The sequence below is a fragment of the Aotus nancymaae genome, unplaced genomic scaffold, assembly GCF_030222135.1.
Source record: "Aotus nancymaae isolate 86718 unplaced genomic scaffold, 86718_ANA_hifiasm-v0.15.2.pri h1tg000015l_0, whole genome shotgun sequence".
Taxonomy (NCBI): domain Eukaryota; kingdom Metazoa; phylum Chordata; class Mammalia; order Primates; family Aotidae; genus Aotus; species Aotus nancymaae.
Window position 1 is genome coordinate 9052292 of NW_026988426.1, and position 23982 is coordinate 9076273.

General features: G+C 33.4%; 1 protein-coding gene across 3 annotated transcripts in view; it reads left to right on the plus strand.

Moving 5' to 3' along the window:
• Positions 1–22636, plus strand: part of UBLCP1 (ubiquitin like domain containing CTD phosphatase 1) — a 28412-nt gene extending 5776 nt beyond the window's left edge. The window contains exons 3-14 of one of the 3 annotated variants that reach the window (XR_001108766.2): positions 451–542; positions 904–989; positions 1072–1187; positions 2548–2646; positions 5187–5224; positions 5750–5848; positions 8571–8687; positions 13246–13373; positions 16330–16417; positions 16512–16573; positions 19158–20708; positions 20961–22636. Coding sequence is in view for 1 of the 3 variants with exons in the window: in XM_012461050.2 (XP_012316473.1) it covers positions 451–542; positions 904–989; positions 1072–1187; positions 2548–2646; positions 5187–5224; positions 5750–5848; positions 8571–8687; positions 13246–13373; positions 15208–15235 (803 nt within the window). In the remaining 2 variants the exon portion in view is untranslated. Of the gene's footprint in view, positions 1–450; positions 543–903; positions 990–1071; positions 1188–2547; positions 2647–5186; positions 5225–5749; positions 5849–8570; positions 8688–13245; positions 13374–15207; positions 16303–16329; positions 16418–16511; positions 16574–19157 lie in introns of those variants that run through there. The other 2 variants (XR_001108764.2, XM_012461050.2) reach the window with 2 other exon arrangements.
• Positions 22637–23982: the final 1346 nt, after the last annotated feature.

Below are 23982 nucleotides of genomic sequence, written 5' to 3' on the forward strand. Positions count from 1 at the left end.
AGTAAAGATGACATTTAAAAATTATAGGCAGCTTTCATATCCAGTTTAAAAGGGATTTTTTTATGGTGTTTTTTGATTATCTTATCATTGAAGAGTGAGTTTTCAATAATAGTAAATCTACGATTTTCTTAGGCACTCTTCCTGGAAAACAGTAATATTCATCTTGAACAACAGAATAAAACATGAATTAATTTTGTTTAGGTAGTTGAATAAAGGTGTTCATCTAAGATAGAACTGGGGAGAAAATAACCCTTGTATTAATTTTGACTTCTCAGTGTCTTACATATGACTAATTCAGTAGAAACAATTTGTTAATGTAGGAAAAACAGAAACAACAAAAATTGCTGTGACATCTGTACCAAACCTTTTAATGTTAGGGTTTTGTATAATGGAATAGTGAAACCAGCACCTGAACTTTACTGAGAAAACAGTCATTTGCTTGTATTATAGGCAAACCTGCAGAAAATGATGTTAAGCTTGGAGCTCTCAAACTGAAACCAAATACTAAAATCATGATGATGGGAACTCGTGAGGAGAGCTTGGTAAATGTTTACTTTTTGTTACCATTTGTCCGTTTGAAGATATTATGATTTATACTACACTGTTGTATCATAGTTTTAATTGTGGTAAAATTGTCAGTCTAGCAATCAATAAAAAAATAAAACCTGCATTGTGAATGTGGAATTAACTGTGTAAGTATAGTAGTAGCGCAAATGGTCAAATTTAACATGGTGAATCTGCCCGGGAGACATACATAACAAATTACTAATTGTGGAAATTTTCCAGTGTGAGTTTAAAAGACTCTGGAACTCAAATTGTATCTCTCATTTGATTTTTGTGTTATGCGTGTATTTGTTATGTTAAGGATAATGTGGTAAAACAAAACTTTTTCCATCTTAATAGGAAGATGTCTTAGGCCCACCCCCTGACAATGATGATGTTGTTAATGACTTTGATATTGAAGATGAAGTAGTTGAAGTAGAAAATAGGTAGGTGCTTTTCGCTTTAGAAGTAATCGGTTTTCATGTGAGAAAAAGTGAATATTTCATCTAAGTATATTTTTTCCTTTAGAGAAGAAAACCTACTGAAAATTTCTCGCAGAGTCAAAGAGTACAAAGTGGAAATTTTGAATCCTCCCAGGGAAGGGAAAAAGCTTTTGGTATTAGATGTTGATTATACACTATTTGGTAAGTCTGTTAATAATACTTTTCATCTTCTGTTACCCACAACAACTTTTTTTTTCTTTTTTTTTTCTTAGCAACTCATGGTTCTCCTTAAATACTTGAAAACTTTTATTACAAAAGTAAATCACTCATGGTAGAAAATGCAGATAAGCAAAAAAAAGTCATCTCTAATCCTGATACCCAAAGATGACCACTCTTAATAATTTGATATATATCTTCTAGACTGCTTGTATCTCCTCTTATTCTTTTATTTAATAACAGATTGAACATCTTCTCAGTGAAATATTATTTATTATGAAATATATGTATTTTATTTCATAATAAATAATATATATATATAAAATATATATATATTATTAGGCCAGACAATATTCTACTTTATGGATGCATCATCATTTAATCATGTTATTCCCTGTTAATTATAATTAATTTTTTATGAGGAATATTAAAATCATTTTTGATATTTTATCCTTGGTTTCTTGTTTAATTATATTCAAACAGATTCTTTAATTTAAAATTTCTTATGTAGGCCAGGTGTGCTGGCTCACATCTATATCCCAGCACTTTGGAAGGCTGAGGTAGGAAGATCACTTGAATTCAGGAGTTGGAAATCAATCTGGGCAACATAGCAAGACCTCATCTCTACTAAAAACTAAAAGTATTAGCCAGATGTGGTGGTATGCACCTAGTCTCAGCTACTTTAGGAGGCTGAGGTGGGAGGATCACTTGAGCACAGATTAAGGCTTCAGTGAGCTATGATCATGCCACTGCACTCCAGCCTGGGTGACAGAGGGAGACCCTGTCTCAAGGAAAAAAATATGTTTTATTTTCTTTGAAAAAGAATGATGTTCTTTTTATGTCTGATGTTGGCAAGAAATAGTTAACTTCTGATATTGGAATTTATTTCTAATTCTAAACCTAAAATATAAGTTAAGGTACAGTTTTAAAAAATTTAATTAATTAATTGGCCCTATCATTTTGAAGAAATGTGATTATATCTGCAAGGTAGATGACTAAAGGTGAGTATAAGTGGACATAGTTTGTTTTTCATTATTATAAAATAACATCTAAACTTCAGAGCCTAGGTGAGAAAAAAAATTTACAGTTTACTACTTAAGCCTGAATTTTCAGTATTGCTTTTTGCAAATTGAACAAAATTGATCAACTAAAATTGGATCTTAAGGATTTTAAATTGTATATTTTGAAAGACATCTTTTTGTCAGCCAGTGTAATTCATTCTAAAGCAATTTGCAATGGAATGTTTATATTGCATTTCATAATATGTTACATTTTATAATAATTGGTATTAGATACTTGTTCATTATAGTAAACTAATAATTATTTATGATTAATTTTCTTTTAGACCACAGGTCTTGTGCAGAGACTGGGGTAGAATTAATGCGACCATATCTTCATGAATTTCTAACATCTGCTTATGAAGATTATGACATTGTTATTTGGTGTAAGCTGTATTTTTTTTTGTTTAGATTTCTGTGGAAATAAGGTTGTTCCTTATATTATTGTGCTGTATAAAATGTGACTTAAAATGAGCTGTGTTTAAATATGAAATAGTTTTCATTTTTTAGCAGATTTCTAAAATGAAGCATGTATCACAATATAAACTTAAACATATATTTGCCAAATACCAGTGAGATAGTTAATTTAAGTATAGGACGTGAGTACATTATAGTATAAGAATAAAAATGGCTCATTTTCCCAATGACCCCACCTTGATTAGAAGTTTTTCCTTCTGATTCTTTTTTTTTTTAAACTAGGAACATAACTTTAGGGTCTTGCTGTGTTGCTCAGGCTGGTCTCAAACTCCTGGGCTCAAGTGATCCTCCTGCCTTGGCTTCCCAAAGTGCTGGCATTACAGGCATGAGCCAATGTGCCCAGGCTTTCCTTTTGATCTTTGCTGTGGAATTCTTGATGCTTCGGAATATTTTTGTTTTCTCCTTTTTTCTTGACTCCAGTTTTAAAATACTTGGAGAAAGGTGTTTAAAAATAAATCACAGTGAAATAGTTCTCTAGAAATGAAGGCAACTTGAATTACTTAAGGAAATAATAATATTTGGAGTAAAGCAATGACATTCAAATTGTGGTCTATGGACCATTTCAAGAATCTACAGGTCTGTGATAAGTTACTGAGTTTGCTTCAAGAATTAAATCTACTGTAATACTAAGCACACTATTCAGTTCAATTAACATTTTTTGGTAGCAAGATTTTCTTGAAAAATGAAGCAATGCATTGATTTACATCCCTCCTCCCTAGAAATATTTTAAGTTGCTGTTTGGCAATGTCATAAGCAGAGAAGACTTATCCTGACTGAATTAAATAAAGTCCCATCAAGTAAAGGTGCTACATTTAATTGTACTAGGTCTTTGAGAGAAACTATGTAGTTGTTATAGTCTGTAAATTCATTTTATATTTTTCCTTGTAATCAGAGTACTTCCATTGTTTGTGATATGTGAGTTCCATGTGAGTTCATAGCTGTTAGGATTAAAATTATGGTCAACAAAAAGAAAACAAACAAAAAAAACAAAATAAAAAAAACAAACAAAAAAAAACCAAAACAAAAATAAAATAAATAAAAGAATAAAATTATGGTCAAAATATGATATAATTTTCTGGTTTAGTAAGATAAGGTGAAGAAAGCTTGCTGGTAACAATTATTTATTTAGCAACTTTGACATATAAGATGATATTTGAGAAAAAAGTTTATCCTCTAAATGTTATTAAACTAGACTTATAAAAGTAGAGAACTTTTACAATCATATATTTAAGTTATTTTTACAAACTATGATATTTTGTGGTAGTTAATTAAAAAGCATACTTCACTTTGGAACTAAATAGACTAGGATTTTAATTCTGGCTCTGTTCTTACTATGTGACACTGGGTAGGTCACTTAATCTCTGAGCCTTACTTTTCTCATCTGAGAAATTAAGATAACTAAATATTTATTAGAAGTTTTAAGAATAGTATCAATATAGCAACTAGTAACATGTCTAACATATAGTTACTTAGTAATTAGAAACTTATTAGCTGTTTTGTGAGTCTTTTTGTTTTTAATCTGATAATTACAGATACAAAACAAGTACTGAATTAAAATTTTTTTTTCTGTCTTATGATTGTTTTCATCAGAGATACAACAATATTTAAAATTTTAGCTCAACTGACCAGTTTTTGTATGTAAGGTGATTTTTCTGTTTTTTATATGTGTGCATACTAAAGATTTTTTGTTGTGAGAATTCATGTTCCTCTTTTGCTTTTGAAAATTATACACACTGACACTTCAAATAATTAAATTGCTTTTCCTCTTTTTAAACATTTTGCTTGGTTATACCTGTATAATTTAGTGCAGTAAACCAGAAGAGCACATAAGATGAGGATTTAATTTTAGTATCAATAATCATGAAGCTGGTTAATGTCTCAGTTAGCAGCTACATGATGCAGATATACTTTATGAATTTGTCTCAGATTTCTTGTTACAAGCTACTAGATTCAGTGAGCTTCAATTTGCTGAGACTGACAAAATGCAGATTTTTATTGAACCTAAGTAGCCGGTTTTCAATATAAACTTTTGACACATAACAATATGCTTATATTGACACTATGTATACCTGCGCATTGCCTGGAAGTAGGAACATGGAAAAAAGTGATCCAGGCACCCAAGTTTAAGTTTGGAATTGATAGAATGTCAGGGCTGGTTTAAAAAGGGAGTTTAAGTCTTGATTTATAAATTTCCTAGGTTCAGAGTTGTTTTGAGCATGGGTTACCTGTATCTCATATATAAGAGTTGTTTAAAATTTCTTCTGTCTTGAAGACTCACTGAAATAAGTTTACTTCTATCAATATTTAAAAGAAAATTATCGTAAATATGCTAGGGACTGTTAATTGTGATGCATTTAAACTTTAATTTTGCTTAGAAAACTTATTCAGAGTTTTTTAAAAGAAATTCAAGCTTTTCATATGTATTGTATTATCATTCCTCGTGTTTTAGCTGCAACAAATATGAAGTGGATTGAAGCTAAAATGAAAGTAAGTGTTAGAAAGCAATCCATTTAAAAATATTTTGAAACTGCATTTGTCTTGTTAAAAGTTCTAGAACTGAAATAATTTTATTCTTATTGGAGGGCATTTAGTAGATAGATGCCATTACTGGGAGTAGAGGTGTGTTTAAAGTGTGTTTAATAAGTGGATTGTACTGAATCCCTAAGTCTTTTTTAAGAAAAAGTATAACTAAGCTTGTTCTCTCCCTCACATTCTTCCTCGTTTTACAGTAATACTTTATTTTCCTTCTTTTGCTCTGATGTGTGTAATACTTAAAGAGGCAGCGTTCTCCTAAAATGGTAATTTAGGAAGCAGTCTATTTCTAGTTTATTTTCCTTGGAAAATTTATTGACTTAGCTCAGTGAAACTAAAATAGTTGCTAGTTGGTTAGCAAGATGTAGTGGCCAGTGGTGTAGAAAGTGGGGATTATGAGAAATTGCAGCTAGAATATTCAGAAAATCTGAAATTTTCTGCATTATTGTGTTTTAACCTCATGAATATTTATGTTTATAGGAGCTGGGAGTAAGCACAAATGCAAATTATAAGATTACCTTCATGTTGGATAGTGCTGCTATGATAACAGTGCATACTCCAAGGAGAGGATTAATAGATGTAAGAAGTCATTTTACTTTTATTTAATGACATGATTATTTTCCAGTATACTTTTTATGTTTATGCTGATGGAGTAAATTAAAGAAAGAGTGTAGAGATTAATCTGAGTGAGTAACAAAATGGTTGAGTTTTGACATAGGAAAATGTGTTTAAAGTTAAAATATTTTAATTTTAATGATAAAATTAAGGATCTTGAAGCAGGACTGTCAAGAAAGGAACTTGTGATTGTGGGTAATTGACCTGTGTTGATGACAGCACAATGTTGCTAGGCAGAGTAAGTGAGAAAAATGCTGAATATTATCAAGGAAGATACTAGAAACAAATGAAAACACTCACCATGCCCTGTATGAAACTGCTAATAAAAGCAGATGCTTCACGATGCATATACTTTGGGGTGATGCTAGAAAATAGCAGCAACACTCAGAGAAAAGGGTTGAGTTAACAAGTTATTTTAGTTGTCAAGTAACTACTCATATTATTAAGTACCTACTGTCTGGAAGGCCCTGGGATAGGCACTGTTGGGAATAAAGAGATGAGTGAGACACAGTCCATGCTGTTTGAAAGCACCCAAACTGCTAGCCCAGCTGGATAGCGCACAACTGTAATCCCAGCTTCTAGGGAGGCTGAAGCAGGAGAATTGCTCAAACCCGAGGGGTGGAGGTTGCAGTGAGCCAAGATCGTGCCACTTCACTCCAGCCTGGGCAACAGAGCAAGACTCCATCTCAAAAAAAATAATAATAATAATAAAGTAAAAATAAAATAAAAGCACCCAAGCTAATAGGAATTGAGGAGATCTTAGGTTGCTAGGAAACCTTAGAGTAGACAGTATTAAGACCATCAAAACCATAAATAGGATGATTTACGGGCATGGGAACTGGTTCTATAAAGAAAATACTGCATGTATCAGGGGAAAAAGATAATTTATTATATACTGAAGTAAAATAATACCGAGACTCTGTCTCAAAAAAAAAAATAGGGAAATGTTACACATCATGTTTTTAACAGTGAAAAATTAAAGGAATAAAAATAATCCTCAATATCCAGCAATAGGGAATTGGATATATACATTATTGTTATGTATATAAGGGAGTGCGGCTTGTCATTTGATGTAGTAGGATATATAATGATTTAGAAATTTTCATAACATGTTTAAGTGAAAGTATTTTAGAGAACAATGTTGTACGCCATTACAAAATAGTTTTTAACGTTTGTTTGGTTCAGGATTCCCCTTAGGTTAACAAAAAAAAACCTGTCAACTCTCTGAGGCTGCTCTTGTTTATAAAAATGCCTAGAGGCAATATATCAGAATATTGAGTTGCTATCCTTGGTACTGACTGGATTATTGATGATTTAAAGTGTTTCTTTGTGCTTTTATGTATTTTCAAGTTTTTCTATAGTTAGCAATATTACTTTTCTAATTCAGAACAAAGTAGACTGTGTTTTGGGGAACATATGGTGCTTGACCTAATTACCAAATGGCAGCACTTTTTAAGAGGATGTAGGATTTTTATTCTGGATGTCATAAAAAGTTACCTCTGTTGTCATATTTCTTGAGGCTTTTGTTAGCTAAAAGTCCCCAAATATGGCTTATTGTATTAGTTCCTCCTATATATTTGTCTTCATTTTGTGGGGATGGAGGTGGGGGTGGTCTGTTTTAATATTAAACAAGATCAGCAGCAGAAAAAATCAAGAAAGTAAAATTTTAGTAAATTAAAATATTTCATTAACATTTTTTGTAGTAGGCAGGACAATAGGAAGGAAAAAGCTTTCTCCAAATTAAAATAAATTACAGGAGGAAAAAAACTTTTAAGTGATGACCTTTATCACTATTTATTATCACTTAATCGCATATATTTATTATTACATTCTATTTGCATATCATAAAGTTTCTGTTCAACAAAAGTAATTTTCTAAAAATTAATTTAAAACATCTTCTGAATGTGTAATACATTCACGTGACTTAAAAAAAAAAAAAAGTAAAGTACATAATGAAAAGTCATCTTTCACCTGGTGCCTACCCACTTATTCTCCCTATAGGTAATCAGTGTTATTTCCTGTGTGGTCTTACAGAGACTTTACACAAATACCAAGAGATAAGACTATATAAAAAATTGTCTCTTTGAAGCTTCAGTTTAAGAATTCAGAAATAAGAGTAAGAATATGTAAAATACGGTACTTCCAAAGTTAAGCAAGCAGATTCCCTAGAAATTATGCACCTGTGCCACTGAGTTAAAGACAAAATGAATTTTTCCTTTACAAAATATTTAAATTATCAATTGAAAGAGCCAAATACATTTTCTTTCACTAGGGTGTTCTAGTTTTGAAAGCAGACTCCATGTGACTCCCAAGTTTTGAGAGGGATGTGTTAACCAAGGAAGTCATGTGACTGCATAGCAGACATCTATTCAATTACTTTGGACTTTTTAAAATTAAATAATTCTTTACTTTTACCCAAAATCTGTATGTTAAAATTATGGAAAGTTTTATAATGGATTTAATGGATTTAGTTCAGTTGGACATGAACAAACCTTCAAGAAGTTTGAACATTGCAAAATGCATTGTGCTCTAAAGTGGGTTGCATTTAATGATTACTTCACACCTGTCTTACAGGAGGAAAGGAACGCTTTGGCATTGTTCTGCAGGGCAGTGTGCAGTATCTCTGCTTTTAAGACAGGATGAAATATTGATAAAATTTGAGTTAAATCTAAACTTTTATTCTAAGGTAAAGCCTCTTGGTGTTATATGGGGAAAGTTTTCGGAGTTTTACAGCAAGAAAAACACCATTATGTTTGATGACATAGGGAGAAATTTTCTAATGAACCCACAGAATGGACTAAAGGTAAGACATACTTTGACTTGTCATGTGCTCACGTAATCTGGACTGGGTGGTAGAACTGTTGTAGTAAGAACTGTTGAATTTCATACATTTTAGCAAGTACTGTATTCTTTTGTCACAGGCAAGAAAAGTTTAAGAACAATTTATATAAAAATTGAACTTTGTCTTTTTTGCATTGATGTCTCCGTAGTTATCCACTTCATCCAAGTGTTTTATTTTTAATTAGCTCTGTGGGAGCAACATGGGCTTCCCAACAGAGAGCAACATGGGCTTCCCACTTTTAGCATCGAAAGTGAAATTGTTAGTCATTTTTTTAGATATACAAATCTTGGCATTTTAAACATTCTGGCTAGCTTGAGAAATGCCAGTAAGGGTACTTTGTTTTTTCTTCTTAAACTGAAACTAAAAGGGTTTTTGAAAATTCCTAGAGGGCAAGTATAGATCTTAGAATCAAAAAAATGCCAGAGCCAGAAGGAACCACAGTCATCTTGCTTATCTTCTTAACTTCAGATACAGTCTAAGGTTGAAGAAGTTCCTGACTTGCCCAAGGTTGTGTACGTAACTGGCTAATGACAGAATTTGGGTTAGACTCTAGTGACTTAGTTCCTAGGTCAGTGACAATCCTAGCATGCAATTGCATGCAATGTTATGTGACATTTCATCCTGCTAAGAGTGTAAAATTGATAGGAGTAAAATTTGAAACTTAAAAGTTTCTGGTACCCATAGTTGGTTACATGGTACAATATGAAAATGGAAAAGATAACTCTATACTATGGTATTATTTCATATGGAGACTCCATCTGAAGTGGCAGTCCTGACACTGAGATATTTTTGTTATCAGTCCTAAACTTTTCTACTAGCTGGGTTCTTAGTGGTTTTAAAGACAAGACAGAAAAACCTCAAGTACATTTTTTAAACCTTTCTTACAGACTGTTGATTTGATTTTTTTGTGTGTACAATGAGGATATTTTAGGGCAGAATGCTAATCTAGGTAGTGAATTGCCACAAGTATAAAAACTGTTGACTTGAAAGAAAAGTAGTTAGGTTGTCCTTAATGGTTTCTGTTGAAGGCCTGGGGAGAAGTTCTTTTCTTACATATACTTCACCAGGTGTAACGTACAAAAATGTATTCTTGAGTCTTGAGAAGAAATGTGATTGGTGTAAACCTAATTGTCTGTGAAACTAATGGTTATTACCTGTTCTTCCAAGGGGGTGAGCCCTCATGATGGTCAAGGAATAATTTTTGAGGAGACCTTTGGCTTTAAATATATATATATAATCATTAGTTTCATGTTTGTTTAAAAGAAACTTTGTTTTCCTAACCAACATTTGAGCTCTATTCATCTCTTGATGCAAAGAGGGATGTTATTGTAAATGTCTAGTTCTTCATGTTACTTTATATAGTAGGGTTTTTAAAAGACTGTACTCAGTAGACCCACTGAAGGAATTCCTAAAAATACATATGTACCCATCCTCCAAATTCTAATTCCAGAGGTATATTTAGACACTCCACAGGTGGTCCTTGTGTGTCTTTTATTGAAAACCTCTTTTTTATAAAATTAATCTATCCAAGATAGCACTTTGTGAAACCTCTTTTAAGGTTAAAGATTGAAGGTTGAGATTAAGATTAAAGGTTAAGATTAAGTATCTGCCCACATTGGCATAGAAACAGTTGGGGTTTTTTGTTGTTTGTTTCTTGAAACAGGGTCTTGCTCTGTCACCCAGGCTGCAGTGCAGTGGCATGATCACGGCTCGTTGCACCCTCGACTTCCATTGCTCCAGTGATCCTCACATATTAGCCTCCCAAGTAGCTGGGACTACAGGCGCACACCACCACACCTGGCTAATTTTTGTATTTTTGGCAGAGACAAGGTTTTGCAACATTGCCTAGGTTGGTCTCGAACTCTTGAGCTCAAGTGATACGCTTGTCTCAGCCTCCCGAAGTGCTGAGATTACAGGTGTGAGCCACTGTGCCAGTCCAGAAACAGTTCTAAAATGGAGAAATATTCTTAAATACTGTGTTTTGTTACCATGCTTTCATAATACGCTTGGTAGAAATCTCAAAGATTTCATGTAGATCTTAAAAAATAAGACTGCTTATTTCTTAAATATTTTAACTTCTATTTAAACATAAGCTTGTCAGTCATAAGGTCTGAAATATATGAAAGGTACTGTGAATATGAATTTAGTATTATACTAAAAGAATGTGAATATTGGTCATGGATAAAGCAGCTTATCGGCTGAAAACTCCACTTTTGTTATCCATTCAAGGAAATTATGATATAGGAGAATTCAGCCAATGTAGGCAATTTTCAATTTCTAAAAATGCTTCCTTGACCTGAGAAAATAGGATGGTTGTGTGTCCTTGTAGTGATCACTTAGATCAATTTTGAAAAATGTACAGTAAACAATGGCTATACTGGAGCAAGTGAAGTCAATTAGGTGAATAGATTTTCACCCTTAATTTGTTTATTTTAAATTTTAGAATGAGAGTCATTGGAATATTTTAGTTTTGTTGTTTAATAGTGCTTAAAAGCAAATGTTTGGAAAGTAAAAATAACTTAGCAGAGGCTTGGGTTGAAAATCTTACTTACTAGCCACCAACCCTGTAATTTCCTGCTGTTTAAATTTGGACACTCTGGTACATTATATATTAATTGTTTAAAAGTTAATTTGTTGCTGTTCAGTCTTTAGGAAGTGAATGAAGGAATACTTTAAAACATTACCTTATTGCCCAGGATTGTGCAGAAGCTCATTTCACTACATCTTCATATCATGCCTCTGTTTACTCCCATCCCTAGGGCCTAAGCAAGGCCCTGTAAGGTGTCATCTTCATCCCCTACATTCACTGCTGCTGTGAAACAGCATTGCTGCACTACAGCAGAGAAGTGGGATCTCCCACAAATGCTGATTTTTGAGCAGACTCCCTTTGACAGCTCTGACTGGTGCCCTTCAAGCAGTGTGGGAACCAGCTAACAGTGTGGAGGTCACTGGCACCAAGCTGTTCTGATGAGAGTGGAACAGGTGGGAAAATTTTCTTCTGTCCATTTCAGACTGGTGGTGTTTTTCCATTGACAGAAGAAAAGTGTGTAGAAAATACTTAAAACCTTCCCTACACTTAGTAGATATGATAGTAGACTCCTTTCGGCTCACTCCTTTTTGCTTCTCAGTAAGTGACAATGATTAAATATCATTCATTTTTCAGTGTTACTGTATAAAATTAACTAATGACCAATTTGAATTTTCTCCAGATCGAAAGGATATATTAATACTTTGCTAAGTATGATGAAATCAGTCCTTACATGTGTGCTTTAGGAATATGTATGATTTTTTAAAAAAAAGATAACAGAAAAATTCAAATATAAAAAGAACTATATAGAATTGCTTAACAAACCCCCAAGTGGTGTATCATTCAGTTTTAAGTTAGCTTATTAATTCATGTTTGCTCTATACCCTACTTTTGTCTCCTTAATATTTTGAAGTAAATCTTAGCCATATCATATTATCTAAAACTAATTTAAAATTATTCAAAGACTATTTTGAGTTGTATAAAGATATTGAGCCAGATGCCTTTTACAAAAAAGTAAAATTCTTTATTGAAGCTATAAAATAAGGAAAAGTACATAAATTTATTGTTTAATAAATTGTAAAGATAATTATTGTAAAACATTTTATTCCACTAAAAAAAAATTACTCATGATTTTCCTTTCCAAAGATAAGCACTATTACCATCTTGATTTATAGTCCTCTAGTCTTTTCTAAGCACAGATGTATGCACAGATCTAAAGACTGCATATAAACATGTGCATACATAGCACCGCCACTCAAGTCAAGATATGACATTCCTTACTAATTGCAGCCCCCCACCTCGGTCTGTTATTCTGACTTGTATAGTTTGAAGTAATCCTTTTTAAACTGTTTTTCATCATAAAATAGGTGAGCCTTAAACCTTTGGAAAATATGACAGTTCTTGTTATGGAAAACTCTTGCATAATTAAACATGATTTTAATGGAGAATTTAACGATAAAGAAAAATGCTTACGATAAAATATAGAAGGAAACAGGTTATATAAATATATAATGATACCTCAGCTATATAAAAATTTAATAGAACAATAATAAAATAAAAATCATCATTGTGAAAATTTATCTCACTCTCCTGTTATATCAAGCTGGTATTTGGTTAAATATTAATAAAATATTAATATTAATAAAATGAAATTTATTAGTAAGAAGCAACTAGAATGATAGGATGTGGGAAAGGCTAATTAGTTTTGTAAAATAGAGTAGCTATATGTAGGGATTAAAGTGCTGTAAGAAAGCTGATGTTCTTAGGTTCAGACCGAAAAGATAACGTTAGGTAAAATAGGTGGGAAAGCTTGTAATTTGCATAGTAAATATTATACATGACTTTCTACTTAGGCTAATATAAAATCATTTTTAGTATTTATGTTCTTGGTAATATTTTAGCCTCATTAACTCTAATTGAAATGATAGTATAGATTTGTTAGTTTTCCTTATCATAATTGTGATGTGTTGAGTAATTTTTGTTTCCTAATAGATAAGGCCTTTCATGAAAGCTCACCTAAATCGAGATAAAGACAAAGAACTTTTAAAATTAACTCAGTACCTCAAGGAGATAGCAAAATTAGATGACTTTTTGGATCTAAATCACAAATACTGGGAAAGGTAAGTGTTAATTGCTTATTTATTTTCTCTTTACATCAATGATGAAAAAATTATCATTTTTCATCAGTGACCCCAGTATATACATACATACATATATCTTAATTTTTATTTAAAATAGATGACTTCTAAAAACATTTTCTTATTCAGTGATCTACCCCTTGAAAGTATTTTCCCCTTTCATCTTAACCTCTAACTTGTTCGTAAACACATCTCTTGTAAGCGCTTTAATACTTGTAGAAGAGAGAACTTGAGAGACTAGCATATGTTTGTGATGCTGCCTGTAAATTATTTTGTGATGTTAGGTAGGCTACTCCTTTATGAACCACATGGGAATGTAATCCCTCCTCTCATACTTAACATAATGTCAGGATAAAATAAAACACATGTAAAAATTTATGAATAGTGTTAAAAATTACAAGTAACTTGTGTGTAGCAAAAAAATTAGAAAACTTCATCCCACTGAAAAAAACAGTTACTCATAATTTTCCTTTTTAAAGATAACCACTGTTACCATCTTGGTATATTAGTCTTTCAGTCTTTTTTCTAAGCTCAAATGTATCCACAAATCTATATAGACATTGCATATAAACATCAAGGTTTTGAGACAGGGAAAAGCCCCTGGGGAAGTGGAAGGTATTACTGTGTATTACAAGCATTTGGGGGGGAATTAAGTCTTTAAGGATCTGGTTCCAGTAATACATCATCAAAAGAAACTGTGTAGTTGGGGAGGGATAACATGGGGAGAAAGGCCAGATGTAGGTGATGGGGAGGAAGGCAGCAAACCACACTGCCATGTGTGTACCTATGCAGCAATCTTACATGTTCTTCACATGTACCCCAAAACCTAAAATGCAATAAAAAAAAAATAACAAAATAAAGTATATTTTATATGTGTGTGTGTGTATGTGTATATATATATAAGATATATATATATATATAAGATATATATATATAAGATATATATATATATATAAAAGAAACAGTGTAATAATAACACTTTGGCTTTTCAGATTCCACTTTTGACTTTTCAGATCACTTTGACACAAGTCTTCTAAGAGTCTATAATCCTAATAGGAAGATAAAGCAGACATTTTTATCCCCATCTTTAAATTGCAGATGATGTAACTGAGTCATGGAGATAGCAAATGCTTAGTGCAGTGTCACGAAGTAAGCAAATTGTACCATCAAAACGTGTCCAAGTTTGCCAATTTTAAGAACTCTTTCCCCATCCCCACACCACCAATTTTAGTAGTTTGTAAATGTGAGAAATTGAGATCGTTTTTAATTTAGTGGTAGATTTCTACTAATAAGAAAGATATTTGTTTGCTTAGTAAATTAATGTCTTATATCCTTTACACTCTTGATCAAAGACCTTTAGCATCTTTTGCCCACTATCTTGATGTAAGAAAAATAAGATCTTTATGGAGTTTCAGCTATATTTGGAAGCTAGGATACTATTAATACAGTTACTTTCACATTGGAAGTAAGGCAGTATGGAGTGATAGCTAATGAGTGCAACCTCTAGAGCCTTGTTTTGAATCTAGGCTCTTCCATTTTCTAGCTATGTGAATTTGGGCAAATTGCTTAACCTCTTTGTGCCTGTAAAATAGGAATAATACTAATGGAAACTCCTCAGAGCTGTTGTGAGAACTAAATGAATTAATACATGTACTTAGAACTGTGTGTGCACATAATCAGTAGATGTAAGTGATTATTAACAGTACTTATCCTGAAATGTTTTGTCATTAGAATAAACTCCTTTGGGAGGGAAGTTAGGTTATCTTCATGAATTTATCATGATACAGCTTTGACATCTTTATTTTATTTCTTGCAGATATCTCTCAAAGAAGCAAGGACAGTAGTTTTAAGTTATACTGGCAATTATTGAAGATACTTAAGATCCAGGAACTTCTTGCTTTTATGCTAGAAATCATTATGATAGTGCTGGACACTGAAGCAAATACCATATTGCTTATACTTGGTCTTCCAGTTTTTTGTAAATTTAATTTTATATTTTTTGAAGATTATAGCAATATGCTAAAAAAAAAATGCTTTTGTCCCCTATATGAATATTCTGTTACTCTTGAAAAGTATTTTCTCCAGGGTTGGTTACTGATTCCTTCCTTGTCCCCTCAACACACACACAAAGTGGAGAAAATGTATACTCAACAATGTCATTTTGTGACTTTGGAAACAAGTTATGTTTTTTATTTTTGTCTTATTGTGTTATTGTCTGACTAAAATCAAAGACCAAACCCATGTTGAAACTAGTGCTTTTCCCTTTAAAACCAAAAAAAAAAAGTTTTTAAATAAAGAACCTAGTTTGTTATGCTTAAAATTACCAAGAATTTTTTATTCCTTTATCATAGACACAATTTCTCTTCTGTATGCCACTAGTTAAATTTCTAAATTCTGAATGGTCTCATTTAGGCCTGTATATGTATACATGTTCAAGTAAAGCTGGAAAGTATCAATCTTTGATACAGCTGTGTCCTAGTATGAGAAACCGAAGACTGAAGAATAAAAACTAAGGAACAAGAATGAATCTCTTTTCAGTGACTAAGTAGAATCTGCCTAAAACCATTGTCATAAAAGCAGTTAAAGGCAATAAATTTTTAAAAGGGACATATCACTGATTAATCCCTAAAAAGCATGAACAAAAAGTTTTTGTTCTGTTCCAGCTATATCTTGTCTAAGTGCTAACACTGTTTCAGTGAAAATACCTAGCCATAAGATTTAAAAAATATATTATTTGCAATGCTTAAGCCTGCAGATATGTAATGTGACCACTGTTTTGTGTTGACAGTATTTTTGCTTTATACAGTTCTTGTATTTGAAAGGAATTGATCCTTTTAAAGAAACATGGTGTATATTGTTCTTACAGGACTAATTTCAGTGGTGTAAATAATAAATATCTTTTCTTAAAACATTGGTTATCTGTTCTGTATTACTGCAGATATTACTGTTTGTTGAAAAGAGGAATGAACATTGTGTTCAGGCAAGGACCTCTTGCAAAAACTTAAATGTGTATGGTGATGTTAAAGGTGTGTATATCACTATTTGTACATTCAGGAGTAGTAACAGCTAATCAGATACGTTAAATTACTTAATTCTAATAAGTACCATTTTTTTTTTCAGAAATATATACTATTTGTGACAGGTTATTATAAGGATATACAGTGCAGAAGAGTTTGAGGACTGTAAGTAAAGTGATTGAATTAAAATGTATTTCTTAATTATGAAATTTTAAATATGGATAGAAAAGAAATTTTAGAATATTCATTTTATTGGTACATTTTCCCACTGTAAAAGACAACTTCTTATTCCAAAGTAGGCATGGAAAGGGCCTAATTTTCTCAATAAAACGGAACACTTAAACTATTAACATAGGTCAAGAAAGAGCAGACATTTTCTTAATCAGTATAAACTAAAATACAAAAGTTAACAAGTCACAGGAAGCAAGGTAGAATTTTACAAAAACATTTTCTGCCATTAGGTGGTGCCCAAACCAAAGCTTAGCGGCTGTGCTTAATTAAGCCACTCTGGAGAACATTGTCGTTGAGCTTGTTGAGATAGCATGTGCTATATGTGATTAAAACCTTCATAGAGTGTGCGAGTTTTCATTTGTCTTCTGCATCTCATGGCTTATTGAACAGCTCCATCTCTTTGTATCTAGTTGTGTGGCACACACAACTGAGCCAATTGCTCACTTAATTCAGATGTATATTTTGGTGATAACTGCAAGTTATTTTTATTAGTTATATGGGTTAAACATTAAAACAGTATTGTACGAAGCACATCTAGCCTAAAAACTACAAAAAATAAATCTTTGATTCAGAGGGAAGTTTATAGTTTCCCTTCAGGTCTTTGTTATGGAAATCAGTTATTGGACCAATAATACCTGTAGCAGCTCTTCAGTTTAAAAGGTAAGGAATGGAAAAACATGTTATTAACAGTTGTAAGCAACTGAAACTTATTATTTATTCATAGAAAGTAAAATAGGTGCTTGAGGAGAGGAAGAGGAACTGTACAGGGCTAGGGACTGGGAAAAAAGGATATGCAACAAAAGAAAAATGCAGATTAGTTGCATTTTAGGTTATTGCTTGGTTTGTAAGTATTATTAATAACAATTGGGTGCTCAAAATAGTAATAAAACGTGAATAATAAACTTGAGTTTTCTTATTCCAAATAATGAACAGAGCTCTCTTAAGGGACGAATTTTATGGTCTCCAATGAAGTATTTTACATCAAAATTCAATCTTATGAACTGGGATAGCCCAAGAAATTTCTGTAAAGATTAAATGCATAGATATTTATGTAAAGATTTAGTTTTGCTATGTGAGTCTTGGTGAGACATCTGAGTATTTTAAATTTGTAATTGACAATTGTTTATGGGGTACAAGATGGTGTTTTGATACATATATGCAATGTGGAATGATTGAATCAGGCTAATTAGCATATTCATCACCTCAAATATCATTTGGTAGTGAAAACATTTAAAATTTTCTTTTTTAGCTGTTTTGAAGTATGTATTATTGTTAACTATAGTCACTGTGCTGGGCAGTAGATCATCAGAACGTATTCCTCTAATTTAACTGAAACTTTGTATTCTTTGACCAACATCTCCTCTTTCCCCAGCCACCACCACTGCCCTCCGTAGCCTCTGGTAACCACTTTTACTCTCTTTTACTCTCTGCTTCTGTGAGTTTGACTTTTTTAGATTCTACATATAAGTGAGATCATATTGTGTCTCTCTGTACCTGGTTTATTTTATTTAGCATAATGTCCTTTAGCTTCATCCATGTCACAAATGACAGAATTTCCTGTTCTTTTTTTGTTTTTAAGGCTGAATGGTATCTATGTATATACCAAATTTTAAAAATCCATTCATTCGTTGATGAGTACTTTGGTTTTTTCTATGTCTTGGCTATTGTAAATAATGCTACAGTGAACATGAGATTACAGACCTCTCTTCAGAGTGCTTACTGTTTAAGTCTTAAGGGAATCTTTTGTAATTAGTTTCATAGACTTAGCAAAGACTTCTGAGAAATTAGTGCATTATAAGAACTGAAATCAATATCAGGCATCCTGTAGGGCTAAAAATGGTGTCAGTTATCTATCTAGTAATGTCAGTGAGCTTCCATGTAAAGTATAAACCATGTAAAGTATAAAATCTTACACGCCTCCCACATTAATAATTTTGTAAAAACACTTTGGAAATAAGCAAACACTTAAATGATACTTCCTGATATGAACTGTTACTTACTAAAATGCTGATTTGCTTCTGAAAAGCTTTAAAAGCTGAACTTACAGCTTTTAAAATCATTTGTAAACAGTAGAAACAAAACCTTAAAAATATCAAAATGATTGCTAAGCTTTAATGATGTTTCCATAAACCAATATGGCTATGAAGAACACACGTTAAATAGTGTTTGTGTACAATTTGTTATACTGAAGGGCAAACTGATGACTCTTCAGGAATAAATACATTATTAAAATGAGGCAAATCAATTATTTAGTTGAATACAAATCCCTCCTACTTTTATTCCCAGTTCTTAATTCTCTGGAACACTGATTGCTATCATTTCTTGTTGCATAATCTGTGAGGAGAACTGCTGTGGCTTCCTAAATAAGGCTTTTGAAAGAGCCAGTGGTTGGTCAAAAAAACATGTGACTAGAATCCCTCTTTATTGGCAACAGGACCTTAGGCAAGTCATTTCAACTCTTTGAACTTTTGCTTCCTCCTCCTTAAAAAAGTTCTACACCTGTTTGCCTTTCCCATAGGCTGTGGCAAAGTCAAATGAGAGTTCCTGTGGAAGAACTTGGAAGCAGCAAAGGCGTATGTGAATGTCAGATGTTAAAAGTAGTTCAGAGCATATGGCTATCATCGAGCTCTATCACTCCTGAAATTTTACTTACCAAAAGTGAAGTACTAAAAGGAAGACTGCAAATATTATCTTGGTTTTCCTAAGAGTTCTAAATTATCAAGGAAAGGAGAATGAGGAAACCTCTTATGACCTAGATTTTTTGTAAGTATCCAACTGCTTTTAAGTCTGCAAATGCCATTTTGGACTGGATGCCCAGAAGTCCCTCTCCTTCCACCCCCACCCTTAAAGTGACTATGACTAAACCTTAACAGCATTATAATACATCTTGTATAGTGGAATATTTACATGATTTTAATCTTCTAACTTTGGAAATCAGTTGTTCCCAGATAGAAGCTTGCTAATTTTTCCATGCGGTGTAAAAATGAAAAATCATTCAAAAGCAATGAGTTTTAAAACTTTTTTCTTGTGAAGATATGCTAAGGTGTAAACATTTTGTGTTTTTGTTTTTGTTTTTTTCTCACAAGTTTGGCAGAACAAACCATGCGGGAACCAGGCAGTCAACATTTAATGTATATTTATTAATACCTACTGTGTCTGAGGCACTGTTCTTCAAGGGTTAAACACAAGATTTTCTACCCTCACAGAGCTTATATTTGAATGAGGGAAACAATAATGAAACAAGATGATTTCAAGTAGAAGTGCTATAAAAATATAATATGAGAGAAAATGATTGTGACAGTGATTCACAATTTCATGACCTAATGTGGGAAGATGGAATTTGAGCTGAGATCTGAATGAGAGCCACCATTTGGAATGTACAGAGAGAGGATGTGGAAATCTTAAGGAGGCAAAGAAAAAAAGTAAAAAAAAAAAGTATGGAGAAGAATATTATTGTGGACAGATAAGGCAGGATCAACCTAGGCAGATTCAGGGAAGAGTTGGAGGTAAGATGTAGCCTGGTGCGAGGTGAGGTTGTAGAGGTAGGCAGATCCTGTGGAAAAGGTAAGATGTACATCACAATAAGTCTGGTGAATTCTACATGAAATGGCAGTAACCAGTGAAGGATGTTAAGCATGGAATGACAATCTAATTTTTTTAACAGCCTTATCAAGATAGAATTTATATACCACAAAATTTACCCATTTGAATTATGCAGTTCAATGGTTTTTAGTATATTTAGAGAGTTGTACAACCATCACTGTAAGCTAATTTTAGAACTTGATTTGTTTTTAAACAGATCATTCTGGTTCTTGTGTGAGAATGGACTGTCAAAGGGCAAAAGTAGAAAGGACATGACCTGTTAGGAGATGAGAGATTTTCAGAGTGACTGTGAGAAAATACGCATTTCTTCACTCCCTTGTAGCATCATCTTCCAGCTACCTATTGAGCCCCTGTGCTGTACCAGGCCATGTATGAGGTGCCACATCTTCCACGATGTGCCTTATAGGAGCATGCAGCTGCAGGACTGTGTGCACCACAAACTTAGCCCTTCCAGCTTTACCACTGGGTAAGTGATGTGATTTGAAGAATAGAGAATTCAGTGTATCAAAATCAACATATATGAAAAATCTTTCTTACCCATTTATTCCCACAATGAAAAAAGCCTTCTGTAATTCCACCCAACCATCCTGCCCAGAGGCCAGACCCAGGATTAAGTGTCCAGCTTGGACATGCATGACCTGTGCCAGCATGGGACACAGCAGAGGTCTGCACACTTAAGAAGATAGATCAAAGGCCCCCCTTCCATTTCTCTCTCCAGAGTGTTGCAGCAAGAACATCCCCTTCTAGCTATTTCACACATGGACAGCTGAGAATGAGACGGTCATTGACAGAGGATTTTGCATTTGTGCACTTTCGCTCATTATACTGCCATTTCTTCCCCAGTATCTAATGGGGGCTGCAGCATGTACTCTGTGGTTAAATTCTGCTGCCAGAAGTTTCTTCCAGCTCCTGATGCCCAAACCCCTCCCTCCAGCATTCCCCTGGCTCATCTTGCAAACTGCTTCAAAGGTGCTTTGTTACACTCTGATCTTTCAGGACACACACTGCTATAAAGCTTTTGAAATTTGAGTCAAAGCAAAAACAAAACAAAAAAATAAGCTTAAACATCCCCTGAGGGGAAAATAATGAAGGAGCTCTTAAGCACTATTGCAAGTAATACTTAATTTTAAGAAGACATAATTTTTTAAAAAATAAGTAGACTATTCTTTATTTTCCCTTAGTTGGTTCTTTGCTCAAAGAAAAATTTGCATCATTGTTTTAGTGGATTTGGTGGACCTGTTTAATTAATGTTAGACCTAATGGTTTAAAAGATCTTGGAGTTAAAAGGTGTAATACCTTTTCCTCACTCATTTTGAGTTCCATAGCCAACACCTCTATAGGGAACATAGGTTAGCAAGAGGAAAGCATAACAAACAACAAAGTTGTGTGTGACATGAGAGCCTTCAGAAATGAATGCCCAAAGACTCAGGGAAAATTGTATTTTTATGTTAGGTTCAATGAAGAATGGACAGCCATGTAGAAATGTGATTGGATGAAAAGGGTATGCTCTAATGGTAATAAACAGGGGACCCTAGCAAGGCCTGTTTGGATTCTTCTTGGCCTATTTGTACAGGACTTTTTCCTCACTGGGTATGGGGCAAGGCCCTTCTGGAATGAGGTTTATGGCCAGCTTTCAGAGGTCGTAGGTCAGAGAATGACCTCTTTAGGTTTTATGGCTTGCTTTGGGAGAGAGGAGTTCTAGTTTCTATAACCTGCTTTGGGGAAGAGGAATTCTCATTCCCATGACATGCTTGGGAGAAAAAATGGAGAAGGAGAAAGGAGTGTGGAGAAGGTCAGAGGGAACATCTTGCTTCTGAGGTCCTTCCAATCTTTTTCGGTTCAAAGTACTCAGCATGCCAAAGTGCCATACTTTGTGGAGTATAGTGTTCTGAGCCCTAACAATCTTTAAGAGCTATACATGATTATTTTTATTTTTAATGGTAATTTCTATTTGTTTAAGAAATGTAGTTTTTAAAAAAATTACATGTAGTCTCACCACCCAGAGGTAACAATGGCTTACATTGTTTTTTTTTTTTAATACCTATGTGTACTGATAAAATATATGTGAAAGAATGGATAGGTATGTCTCAGTGGCTCTCTGGGATTGAATTAGTTCAAATGATTATTGTTAGATGCATATAGTTGAAAGCCTTAGGAAGCAGAGACTATGTGTTTATTTTTTATTTTTTGGTATTCCCCAGGTACATAGTAAGTCTTTGAATTTGATAGATATATGATCAATGTAAGTTGAATTAACAAATGAATGTGTAAACAGACAAGCCATAAAATAGGTACTTATTTAATGTCATTATTTTAATAACATTTGCTTCTTAAATGCTTTCCTGTATGATGAGAGTAATGACAAAAATATAACACATATTTATTTCCCTTTTCTTTTTGCATCCCGGCTTATTGATTTTTCAGTCCACCATTTAGGAGGATATATTGAAATAAGGAAAACATTTTTATGACAGCTTATTACAAGAAGAAATTTTAAAGTTCTGGTTACTGATATAATGTTGGATGGGTGAACTACTATAGTTTTATGTCTCCATAATGTATGAGAGATATTTTCATTCATCTCTTAAATGCATTCTGCCTTTAGTGTAATAGTCAATTGATTCATGTAGTTTACAAATGCTTTCACAAGAGAATAATAGAAGTGCATAGCACCATATCTAAATGCTGTAATTATTTATCATAAATTGTTATTCTTGGGGAATTCTGGGAGCTTAAAATGAGATGATCATCAATCCTGGTTAGTAGGACACTGATAGGTGTTATGCTGGTGCCATCAAGCAGCAAATCATTTAAATCCAAGTACTACAATTTTCTGGCTGCCATCTAGTTCACTGAGTGAGTAAGCAGCCATACATCCAACCCATCCAATCCCACAGTAAGGTGCCATGAACATGTGTGGAAGGCCCATATCTTCAAGGAGGTCCTACCAGGGCCACAGGTCACTAAAACTTCTCCAGTAGTGCCCAAGGTGAACCCGTATTATTGTTCCTCTATCAGCCAGCCCAATATATATGAAAAGATAGTGAGATTTGTTAGGTGATACAGGTGAGGGAAGAACCTTTGATTTGAGTTGATAGGGGGAATTCAGCTGAGTCATGTTTTAGGGTACAGACTCAGACCTAAAACAATCTTGAAAGTACCATCTGGGAGCAAGAGGACAGGGCATGGATATCCTGTTGAACATGGGCTTCGAGGCTAATAGACCTGGGATGGATATCTAGTCCTGTGGCTCCTGTGGGATCTAGGGCTAGAAACTTCACCTCTCTGTGTTAGTTTTCTATTGCTGCATAACCAGTTACCACACACCTCTGGTGGCTTAAATCACACACATTTGTTATCTTACAGCTTCAACAGTCCCTCTGTGCTTAGCTGGATTCTCTGTTCAGAGTCTCACAAGCCTGCAATCATGGTGTTGGCCAGACTTGTGTCCATCTAAAAGCTTGACTGGGCAAGAATGAAAGTGACATCTTATCACATTTGCCATATTCTCTTAGAGTCAAGTGACAAGTCCCACCTACACTCAGGGGAGGGGATTACACAAATATGTGAACAGCAGAAGGTAGAAACATTGAGGGTTATGGTACAGTCTTTGCCACAATCCCTGAACCCACTCTGTAAAGTTGGTATAAAAAAACCTACTTCAGAGGGTTATTATGTTAATTCAAAACAAGATAATGTGTATCAAGTGTTTGCATGGTACCTGGCACATAGTGAGCATT